This window comes from Eumetopias jubatus, unplaced genomic scaffold, assembly GCF_037043125.1.
Source record: "Eumetopias jubatus isolate StellerSeaLion01/CBP00866 unplaced genomic scaffold, mEumJub1_p1.0 scaffold_4, whole genome shotgun sequence".
NCBI lineage: Eukaryota > Metazoa > Chordata > Mammalia > Carnivora > Otariidae > Eumetopias > Eumetopias jubatus.
In genome coordinates, this window is record NW_028274810.1 from 124,700,994 (window position 1) to 124,713,225 (window position 12,232).

General features: G+C 44.1%; 1 protein-coding gene across 4 annotated transcripts in view; it reads right to left on the minus strand.

The window, feature by feature from the left end:
- The window catches only part of NTAQ1 (N-terminal glutamine amidase 1), a 43,976-nt gene that overhangs the window by 17,700 nt on the left and 14,044 nt on the right, over window positions 1-12,232 (minus strand). Inside the window, exon 6 of one of the 4 annotated variants that reach the window (XM_028105639.2) lies at window positions 7,954-8,656. The exons of the other annotated variants lie outside the window; for them this stretch is intronic. Coding sequence (XP_027961440.1) covers window positions 8,547-8,656 — 110 coding nt within the window. The 3' untranslated portion in view covers window positions 7,954-8,546. Of the gene's footprint in view, window positions 1-7,953; window positions 8,657-12,232 lie in introns of those variants that run through there. 4 annotated transcript variants of the gene reach the window in all.

Consider the following 12,232-nt stretch of genomic DNA (forward strand, 5'->3'; position numbering starts at 1 on the left):
CTCCAGACCGAGAGGTGAAAGAGCAGAGGCCTGAGAGTTTGTGAAAGAAAGCTGCGTGGGCAAGGCCAGCACGATCTAAAACGGAACAGAACCTCATCAGAGCGAGGAATCCAAGGGGCAAGAATTGAACAGCACTTTCCCGGCATTATCCAGAGATGCAGTGGTTGGGAGACTTGATCTTCCAGACTCTGCTGGCGACAGAATTGTTCCTTCATGAAAACAGTCGAGGAATACTTGCTGAGTACCTACAGGGCCAGACACTGCTAGCCTGAGTAAGGCAGAGCCAGCGCCCTTGGTCTGGTGAAGGGAGACAGCAAACAGGCTCTTAAATAAATCTATACACAAGGTCATTTCCATTAGTGACAACTGCTATGAAGGAAAGAAGTGATGAAGTGACGTGACCTTGGCTGGTCGGGCAGCTTGGATTAGTGGACTTGGAGCTGGGAACGAAATGTCAGGGAGCGGTCAGCCCAGAGAAGATATGGGAAGGAGGGGGCAAGCCAGAGCAAGCAGAATGTGAGGTCCCTCCGGAAGGAATGGGCTCGGCCTGGTTCACAACACAACCTTCATGGGGATGGCAAGAAGGGGTATGGACCGGGAGTTGTGGGGCTGGAACCACAGAGGCGGGACGGTCCAGACCACACAGGGCCTTGAGGGCCTCGGAAAGATTTTGTCTTAAGTTCCCGTTGAAGCCACCGTCGAGTAGCAGGGACGGGGGTTTGTTGTTTTAAAGCAGGGGACTGAGGTGCTCCGGTCTGTATTTTTAAAAGACCACTCTGGCTGCTTTGTGGAGATATCGATGGCAAGGTGGGAAGGAGACAAGAAAAAAAGCAGGGAGTCTTATTAGGGCTAGTGCCCAAGGATGAAATATCCCTGCAGGCCATCCAGCATTCTTTCCTCCATGTCGATGCTCAAGAAAGACAGTATGGGGGGCGCCTGGGGGGCTCAGTCGGTTAAGCGTCTGCCTTTGGCTCAGGTCATGACCTCAGAGTCCTGGGATCGAGCCCCAAATCAGGCTCCCTGCTCAGCAGGGAGCCTTCTTGTCCCTCTCCTGTCCCTCAACCCTGCTCGTGCACTCTCTCTCTCTCTCTCGCTCTGCTCTCTCTCAAATAAATAAAATCTAAAAGAAAAGAAGAGAGAAGAGAAGAGAAGCGAAGCGAAGCGAAGCGAGCGAACAAACCTGGGACGGATCTAGTCATAGGGAGTAACCCCCAGAGCAAGAGCTGAGTGGTGTTAGCCCCGTGGGCGAGGACGGCAGGCCTGGACGACAGGCCTCTGTATCATCAGAGCTCTTTGGAGGGGCAGAAATGGTTAATCTCCTCATAAAGGAAGAACTGCACAAGGGACAGGGACACAGCAGTCTCTCCTTGGTCCCCTTTCCCCTTAGGCTCCCCCATTTCTCTGCTCCCTTTACTACAGTACTCTGCCTCCTTCCTCCCGTTCTCTCCTGAATCCATTCAACCACTGCCATCCCCGTTGCTCTGAAGACCTCCATGTTGCCAAAGCCAACAGTCACCTTGGTCCTCCTCAGCTTACTCTACTGATCAGCAACATCTGATCTGATCCCTCTCTCCCTCTGGACTTTCCTGGTTTTCTCTTTGTCCCCCAACCCCCACTCCTGCCCCCACCCACCCTCTCTGTCCATTTCTGGTACCTTCTCGACTCTCCTGAGCCCTAAATGTAACAGTCCCCAGGGCTAGGTCCCCAGACCTCTTCCCCATCTACACCCAGCATCCCCGTCATCTCCTACAGCCCTGTGCCTTCAAACACTAGCTCATGTCCCCCATTGTATATTCCCAGCCTGAATCTCATCCCTGAATCCCAGACTCCTTTATCCAACTCCTATTTGGCATCTCATCTAAGACATCCAACCGGCATCTCAGATTTAACATGTCCAGAATGAAACTTCCTGCTCTTCCTCCCCCAAAAGGCTCCACCCACAATCTTTCCCCAACTCAATAAAGAGCAACCACCTTTTTACACATCGTACATGTTCACCGTCTGTCCACTCCACCAGAATGTAGGCTCTATGAGCACCGGGGCTTTGTTTTCTCCACTGCTCAATCACCAGGGCAGGAACAGTGCTTGGCACAGAGTAGGAGCTATCTGTCAGACGGATGAAACACCTCCTCCAGGAGGCCTCCCCACCCCTTTAACCAGATCCTTCTCCCACCTCACGGAGCTGTTACCTCTCCTTGATAGCAGGGTGCACAGCTGCCATTGTGTGGTCATTTGCATGATTCTTTGATTGACGTCAGTCTCTACCGTCAACCCGTAACCCACAGGAGGGCAGGTGCTACACTGATTTCAGTTAGCAGCATCTAACCTGGAGCCTGGCACGGAGCAGCCCTTCCGTAGGTAAAAATAATAATATTTTTAAATGAATAAATAGGTAATACAAGCCATGGGACCTTGCTCCAGAAAAATGTGCTCATATCATCATACACAATGTGTGCTGGGACTGCACGTTAGGAATTCTTGGTTTTAAACCTTTCAGGCCACCCTAATAAAATACCACAGACTGAGTGGCTTAAAAACAACAGGAAGTTATTGCTCACAGTTCTCGATGCTGTAAGTCCAGTCAGGGTACCCGCATGGCCAGCTGAGGTCGTAGGCTGCACACTTATCATTGTGTCCTCACACGGGAAGGGGCTAGGGAGACTTCTGGGTTCTCTTTCAGGACAGTGCTAACCCCATCCATGAGGGCGCCACCCTCAGGAACTAATCACCTGCCAAAGGCCCCCACCTCCTAATACCATCACCTCTGTGGGTTAGGATTTGAACATACGGATTTCGGAGAGGGAGAGGGACACAAACATTCAGACCACAGCCCCCTTGCCATATTACAACAGGCTAAACCTACACTGTGGTTTCTACAAGTATGAAATACAGGGATATTGTCCCCTCCGGGTTCTTCAGCCACAGCACACACAGAAGTAGATCTCTTGACAGAATGTTCTAGTTAGTCGGAGATACGTGCGAACGCTCTCGGAACTGGCACAGACAATGTGCCAACAAGACTGGGAGGGAGCACAGTGAGACCAAGGGCCGAGGAAGACCCAACGAGAAGCCCTCCCACAGAGCACTCCTGTCATTTCTTCACCAAGAGCAAAATGACTCTGGTGGTGTCAGTCGCGTGTCCCACAACCAAATTCAATCTCATCAACTGGCTACAGCTGCTTCAGGTGCACAGCCACATACCATTTCATTGATTTTATAATTAACATCGCTAACAGAAATGCATCTAGAGAACCTCATAAACATACATTCATTCCTTCACCAAATGTTTACTGAGCATCCTCCATGCACCTCACACTGCAAGAGAATGTCTTATGGGGGACGACTTAGCCCCTTTTGTCCCTGCGAGTATCGGACGCTGGACTGTAATTGCTCCAGCACTCGGCCTGGAGACTCACTGCCATTATAACTGGACAGCCTCTTTACCTCAGTGTTCTGTGAAGGTGACAGAAGGACTTGTTGCAGAGACTGTCATTAACCTCCAGAAGGAGTTCTATATACTCAACATGTACACCTGCACCCAACACACAGAGGCAGCAGGTGCCGATACGAGTCTCCAGCAAGTCCTCACCAGAGAGCTGATGATCACCCCTGAACAGGGCAGCTAAGTGAATAATTCTGGTTCAGGCTGGACTTTCCTTTCTGTTCCTTGGGATCTTCATATGTTTCCACATTTTCTGGTTCTATACCTTCTGTACTACAATAGTTACTTCCTTCCTCCAAGGCCTTTTTAAATAATTACAGGACAGTTCTTCAGTTGGGCTTATGTTTGTTCAAAGTGTAATCTTTTAAGTGCCAATTTTTTATCAAAAGATTTCTGTAGACCATGTTCTGCAAAGGCTAGCTTTCTGCTTACTTGCTAATGAGTGATGTGGCAGCTCACTGTCCCTTAAACCTGAGCACTCTGCATCTACCTTCTTTTATACAGTTCTGCCTTGCTCACCATGGCCTAACTTTGCAAGTGGTAGGCATGCAACAGACAGGGGGTGGATGGATGACAGAGGAAGGGAAGATGGGGAGGAGCGACGGACAGAAGTAGGAAAATTACCTCCTTGTAACTTCTACCTCTGTTCTCCAAAATCTATTCAAGGCAAATGAGTATGACTTCCTCTTCCCCTAATGGTATATATCTGGTATGTCCCAGGCTTCCAACCACTAGTAAGTACAAACCTATCACATTTATAGTAATCCCAAATCTTGATGATTTAAGCACACCTTCACCAAGTCCAGCTTTTTAGAAAAGCATTCTCCACCAAAAGTTTCCACGAAGCATCAGGGGCACTCATTATTACAAGCTGAGTGTACTCAAGTTCCCACCAGCTTGCGAGTCCCATAGAAGGTCATTTTCTACTTCAAAGTCATGATGAAACGGGTTCACAGAGAATCATGCTCCTGCTCTGTTGCTCTGAATCAACCACTCAACCACCAAAACTCCAACCTTTGTCAGAATGCTGATCTCCTCCTCCTGACCAAGACCAGCTCCCTCCAAGGTTCTCACAGAGCCATGCTGAGCCCTGACAGCTCCTTCCTTTCATTCCCAGAAGACGGGGCTTTCACGAAGGTGGAGGAGGTGAGGCCAGAGTGCACTGTGAAGGGGGAGCAACGGGGAGGCACACCTCACACCGTAACTGCCACCTGCAGTCCCTCTAATCTCCAGTCATCGATCGCCCTGAACCACTCAGCCGTATGTCTCCCCAACTCGGGTGTCATTTTCTCTCAGGAACCTGTTTTTCTCTCATCTAGCAAGGACTGCTTTCAGGACTCCTAGGCCATCAGATAGGCCTGAACATGTATGAACCATAAATGAAAACAGGGCTCATTTGGCATCTTTCCCACAAGGCTCCTAACCTCATGCAAAAAAAGAGGTATTAATGGGCATAATGGGCATCTGTTTTTCAGTGTTCCTGAACATTCTGTGAAGGGCAATAATTCCACCAACATTGCAGGACACCGAAGGGGTGGCTTGCACAAGCACACAGAGGATCTGACTCCACACAGAACATCACAATTTCTGACCCAGTCCAAAAATACCCTGTCACAAGTGCCTGAATGGGCACTAGATTGTTTAGGGAGGGCCAAACTGCTAAGTCAAGACTCACCCAATAATTCCGTGACTTAAAGAAACACACAAGGTTGGCTCTGAGGACTACCACGTATAAGACTCAGCTCCATAGGGTCATTCAGGAGTCCAGGCTGATGGTGGCTCTGCTATCTTCAATGGGCAGCTTCCGAGGTCATTCTAGTGCTCAACCGCTCCATCAGTAGGCAAGGGGGTGTAAAGGACTGGGTAGGCTGTGTTTCACCGTCAGCCCCTTACATTCTAATGGTGAGAACCTGGTCACATGGTCACACCTCGCTGCAAAGGAGGCTGGGAACTGTAGTCCCTGGCAGAACAGCCACACATCAGCTACAACTCTTACTCTAGAACAAGGGACAGCAAATTATAGCCTAACGGTCAAACCCTCGAGTCCCTGGATTTTATAAACAGTTTTCCTGGAGCACAGCCATACATTCATGCAGAGTTGAGCAATTATGGCAAAGACCTTATGGCATGCAAAGCCCAAAGTATTTACTATCTGGCCCTTTATAGAGAACATTTGCGATTCCCATTTTTAGGAAAAAAAAAAAAAGCATGCATTCGGTGGGACAACTAGCAGTCTACACTTTCAAAATTTAACTCAGAAACTGTTAGAAAGACACATAGACGAAAATGTTCCTTCAAGCAGTTTTGTCATACCAAAAGACTAGAAACAACTTAAAAAGGACTGTGAAATTATGGACCATGCATACCACAGAATACAATGTAACCCTTAAAAAGAATGAGGAAGTTCAACATGTACTGATTAGAAAATATCCAAGTATTTTAACTTTAGAAAGTAAAATGCAGAACAATGTTTAGAATGTTACCACTTACGGGGGTGAAAAAAAAAAAAAACAGAACTTAATATATAATACCTATATGCTAACATGGGCATAAAAATTCCTGGAAGGACATAAAAAAAACTGAAGACAGATTGTTTCTGGATAGAGAAATCAAAAAATGGAAGGACGGGGGACTTTTTACCATATACTTTTATATATTTTGAATTTGCATAATGCTCATGCACCACCTATTTTTAAAATAATTAAAAATTAAACTCAAAAAACCATACACACAAAACAGTTTGCCTTTACTTTCATTGCTAACCTACCCCTCTTCTGAAAGACATAAACCTTCTTACAAGCCATGGTAGTATCTCCCATCAGAGAGTCAGTTCTACTGACCTGGGAACCATTTTACATTGTGGAATTTGCTTCCCTGCTCCGTCATGTGTCAGATTCTCAGAGATACCTCATTTCTCTTATTTTCATAGTCAACTTACAAATTCTATTTTAGTCCCCTGCTTTTCTTAAAAGTTCCTCTTTGCAAACAGACAGCATTTATCAGTATTTATTCAGTTCTCTCACACATGTTGGGTATAAGGAGAAGCAACCCTGACCTTAGAGAAAAATTAAGCATAGAAAGACAAAAGTACAGTTCCTGATAAACAACTTTCAAGAAAAATCTTGCAAGGGAACCTACCTTTCAGTTAAAACTGACGGCAATCCAACTCACACAAGCTGAAGAGAAAAAGGAATCCACTGGTTTATGTAACTGGGAAGTTCCAAAGTTGCTGCTGGCTTGAAGCAACAGAAAGATCCAGGCACTCAGAAATGCCTTCAGGGTTTTTGCTCTGCTCTCAGCTCTGCCGGGCGGCATTCTGCAATGGGCCCTTCAGTGGCAGTCAGGATGCCCACCATGGGGAGCCCCAAACTCCCAGGCCCCTAGTTTAGCATTCCTCATGGAGAGATTTTTTTTTTCTCCTTGAATGTCAATACAGCAAATCCAGAGGACTTTGTGACAGGTCATTCTTAGACTTGTCCAGGGTTGGCTCCAAGCCTGTTCCAGCTTAGGCCAAAGGCCTTTCCATTTGGGCCACCAGGACTAAACAAAATGTACAAAGAAGAGGTTCCCAGAAGGAGCTGTAGCAGTGGGGAGTGGTAGGTAGAAAAAAACAACAAATGTCCTCTTTTGCTTCTAACTCAAGATTGTGACCACTGGACATTTTAACAGGCTTAAAACTTTAAACCGTGCTTCCTACACTGGCAAGAAGTAAGGGGTTTTCAATTTCAAGACAAGTTGGCTGCAAAGTTCAAACTTATACACACACACTGTCTGATTTGTCTGTACTAGACACAATTATGAATACCAGATTGGAAACCTGCTCATAAATTGGCAAAAAAAAAACTCTCTAAAAATGCAGTTTGTAAATCAGATTACAATCTTTTGGTCCCTCTGAAACTTTCTGCTCAAGACAAAGCATTTCCGTACTATAGCCTGCCAAAATTTATCTTCTTCATTTTAGCCGCATGCTTTTTAAATGACCATCTAAAAGTCAACAAAGATATGTAAGTATGAGGTCTATAATTAGTTCTAAATTATAAAATAACTTAAGAGGTGGTGTTTCTGTTCCTCTTACCAAAGGTTCATTCACTTTCCCCCAGAAGCCTCCTGGTCAGCTGAACCAAACGGATATATGACATTTCCCTTGATTGATTCTTGAGTAACAACTGCAGGTGTCCCTTCATAGCACAAGGCAGAGGATCTACATTAAATGAAAGTTTCTCAATAATCTGAAAACTCATCTAAGATCAAAAGCCTGGACATCCTTGCTTTCAGAAATTGCTCACTGTTACAGGAGAATCATGAAGACATGCGTGAGAGTTAACACTGTATATGCCAGTTTCATGCCAAACATCTTTCATTTGGAATTATATGACGAAAGCCAAATTTCCAAAACATCTTCAAGAAGGAAGATCGATACATGTATTTTAAAGTAATGGTTCCCGTCTACAAGTAAGATATTCTTGGGTATCTCAGATCATCAAGGGTGACACAAAATCTTCAAAACAAAATTACTTTTAAATCAATTTTATTTAAAAAACATATATAAATAGGCCAAATAACACTCAAGCCTGAGAGGGCTGCAATCTTTTCTTAAGAACATAATAGTCCAGAAAGACTAATACTTATTGCTGATTCAGCTCACAGTACCAGCCCTCTTCAAGCAGCAGTACAATCACCAGCACACATTTTATGGGCAACTTTGAGGTGCATGAGGGAGTCACAGACCAATGAGCCACAGCCTTGCCCTCAAGGAGCTTACAGTGTAGCTGGAGAGAAACAAAACATCCAGAACAGACACAAAGTCCACACATTTATCATAACAAAAGCAATTACTGGCATAAGTTATCACATGTTTTAACAAATGAGTGTTGGAATATCTTAGCAAATACACACTACATCAAGTTTCAACCTAACATATCCAAAAAAAAAAATCGCTTTTTTTTTTTAATTTCTTTCGTTCATTCATGTTTCAACTCAACTGAATTAAAAGAGGAAAATATAATTCCAAGCCAAATGTACCATAGTGTTTGCTGTCCCCAATGAAGGGATGAACTGTTCGTGTCCTAGAATTTCTCCATGGTTCTACATCCAGATGTCAAGTTCAGTAGTTCTGACTGCCAAACCGATGTACGAATTCAGATAGGGAGTAGACAGCTCCCCATCCTACCTCAGGATCCATACTGATAAAATCATTCAGGTTCATTTTGGAATCTAAAAAATTCATGAAAGAAATGTCCATTGAAAACACAATAAAACAACCCAGGGACCAAAAGTAGGGAAAAGTATTCAAGTGGAGAAGGGTTCAATATCACTTCTGCAGTATTCTTGTCTCAAACGCGTAACTCAATCTAATCATGACAAAACATCACACAAACCCAAACTGGGGGGACACTCTACCAAATAACTGACCAGTACTCTTCAAAACTGTAAAAGTTATAGAAAGGATAAAAAAAGAAATTGTCAGAGATTGCAGGGGACTGAGGAGACAGAACAACTAAATGTAATGTCGTGGGGTAGATTCTGGACCAGAGCAAAGAAATTAGTGGGAAGACTTGCAAAAGTTAAGTAAGGTCTGTAAGTCAACAGTACTGGATCAATATATATTTTTTTAAATATTTATTTATTTGACACAGAGAAAGCACAAGCAGGGGGAGCAGCAGGCAGAGGGAGAAGCAGACTCCCTGCCGAGCAGGGAGCCCGATGCGGGACTCGATCCCAGGACCCCGGGATCATGACCTGGGCCGAAGGCAGACGCTTAACCGACTGAGCCACCCAGGCGCCCCTGGATCAATATATTTATATCAAGTACATCATTTTCTTGGTTTCAATAATTACACTATGGTTATATGAAATTCAACATTAGTGGAATCTGAGTAAAAGGTATATGGGAATGCTCAATAGTGTTTTAGCAAATTTCTCAGAAGTCTAAAATTATTTCAAAATAAAAACTTAAAAATGCATGAAGGAGGACACTTGATGGAATGAGCCCTGGGTATTATATGCAACTGATGAATCACTAAACTCTACCTCTGAATCTAATAATACATTATATGTTAATTAATTGATTTTAAATAAAATTTTTAAAAACAAAAAAAAGCATGAATAATCAAACTGCCAATTAATTGGATTCAACTGCCAATTACATGAAATTCAGAGGCTACAAAAGAGATACAATCAGCAAAATCCAGACTGCTTCTCCCAGACCCAGTTTCTTCAACAAATACGTAGGAAAAAAAGGGTTGGGCAAGGAATCTATATATTAAAAAAGACTCTTAGGAGACATAACCAAACACAATGTGGGGCTTTCATTTGGACACTGATTCAAATAAAGAAACTGTACAAAAAAAAGATGATATGGGGGCGCCTGGCTGGCTCAGTCAGTAGAGCATGTGGCTCTTGATCTCGGGGTCGTGAGTTCGAGCCCCATGCTGGGTGTAGAGATTACTTAAAAATAAAATCTTAAAAAAAAAAAAAAAGGATGATGACTTTATGACTTTTTTCTTTTTTTAAGATTTTATTTATTTATTTGACAGAGAGAGACACAGTGAAAGCAGGAACACAAGCAGGGGGAGTGGGAGAGGGAGAAGCAGGCTTCCCGCTGAGCAGGGAGCCCGATGCGGGGCTCGATCCCAGGACCCTGGGATCATGACCTGAGCCGAAGGCAGACGCTTAACAACTGAGCCACCCAGGTGCCCTGACTTTATGACTTTATAACTGTGAATGTGAACACTGGCTAGAGAGCTATATGATGATTTTAAAGAATTACTGTTAAGTTTTTTAGATGTAATAACGGTATAGTGGTCATATTTTAAAAAAAAAGAAAGAAAGCCTTATATTTTAGAGATCCATACTGAAATATTTAGAGTTGAAATGACACAGTATTTGGGATTGGCTTCAAAATAATACGAGAAGGGGAAAAGTGGATGGGATACAAATGAATTGACTGGCCATGAACTGATAACTGTTGAAAGTCTGACATACGATTTTGTCTAGCTTGGTATATGATTTAAATTCTCCACACTAGGGGTGCCTGGGTGGCTCAGTCGTTAAGCGTCTGCCTTCGGCTCAGGTCATGATCCTAGGGTCCTGGGATCGAGCCCCGCATCGGGCTCCCTGCTCAGTGGGAAGCCTGCTTCTCCCTCTCCTTCTCCCGCTGCTTCTGTTCCCTCTCTCTCTGTGTCTCTCTCTGTCCAATAAGTAAATAAAATCTTGAAAAAAAATTCTCCACACTAGAAAAAATTTTTATGTACATATTGCTGTATCTGCCCATCAAAAAATTGTTACAGAAACTGCACTTCCACCATAAACTTACAGAAAACCATGCAAATATATTTAGCAACTCTTTCCAGACGTTGGGACAACAAGCAGCACACACCTGGGATTCCTAAGAAAGTAGAAACAAGTAAGGGAAGCCCTGGCATCCCTCCGGCTTACTGGCCTCAGGGGCAGTGTCCGGGGCCCAGCACACAGAGGGGAACACACCCAGCGTGGCAGTCTCCCTGAAGTGAGAAGACAAACATCTAAGTTCGGGAGGGCCCGGGCAGCTGGACCTAGGGGGGCAGAGAGTACAGGATGGGGAGGTGCAGAGCAGACCCCCCCACACCTTTCCCCACCCACCCTGACCACGACACACACCCGTCTTTGGCTGGGACTGACTTCCCAGGGCCAGGAAAGAAGCACCCAAGAATACAGTCGATCTAATAACTGCCAGAACTTCCATAGTCCCCCCCAGCCAGGGGAGAGAGAACTTGTAAGGCACAAGCATTTGGTAGAGTCCTTAGAAGGGCTGCACCAGAGCACTGGGGCTAAATTAGCACTAGATGAAAGGCTGCTCTGGACCTACACTAAAAAAGCTTAAAAACAAGCCCTGAAAGGACCCAGCTGACTCCCAGTAATTTAACTGCATGCCAACACTGTTTTTAAAAAGGACCTCAAGACCCAGCAACTGACAACATAAATTCAAAGTCCAGCCTCCAACCAAATTTTACAAATCACACAAAGAAACAGGAAAATATGACCCAAAACCAGGGGAAAATTCAATCAACAGAAATGGACTAAAATGACAGAAATAATGGAACTAGCAGACAAGGAGCAGCTATTATAAACATGCCCCATATGTTCAAAAGGGTAGAGAAAAACATGAGCATGATGAAGAGAGAAATTCAGAACATTAAATCAGTCCAAAATGGAATTTCTAGACATAAAAAAATATATAAAATTTTAAAAAATGTGCTGGATGAGATTAACAACAAATTAGTTAACGCAGAAGACAAGAGCAATGAATTTACAGACAAAATAAAAGAATTATGGCTCAGTCATTAAGCGTCTGCCTTTGGCTCAGGTCGTGATCCCGGCATCCTGGGATCAAGCCCCACATCAGGCTCCCTGCTCTGCAGGAAGCCTGCTTCTCCCTCTCCCACTCCCCTGCTTATGTTCCCTCTCTCGCTCTCTCTCTCTGTCAAATAAATAAATACAATCTTAAAAAAATTATATTATTCAAAACTAAGCACGTACAGAAAAAGTCTGAAAAAAAAGAAGAACATCACTGACCTATGGGAATAATATCAAGCCATCTAACACATGCGTAGCTGAAGGACAAGAATTTAAAGGAGGGTGGGTGGTCAGAAAAAAATGTGCAAGGAAATAATGGCCAAATGTTTTCAAATTTGATGAAAACTATAAATCCACCAATCTCAGGATCTCAGAATAATCTTCAGGTTATTCGGGAATAAACCTAAAGGAAACTACACTACAATCCATCCTAATCAAAATGCTAAAAATAGTGAC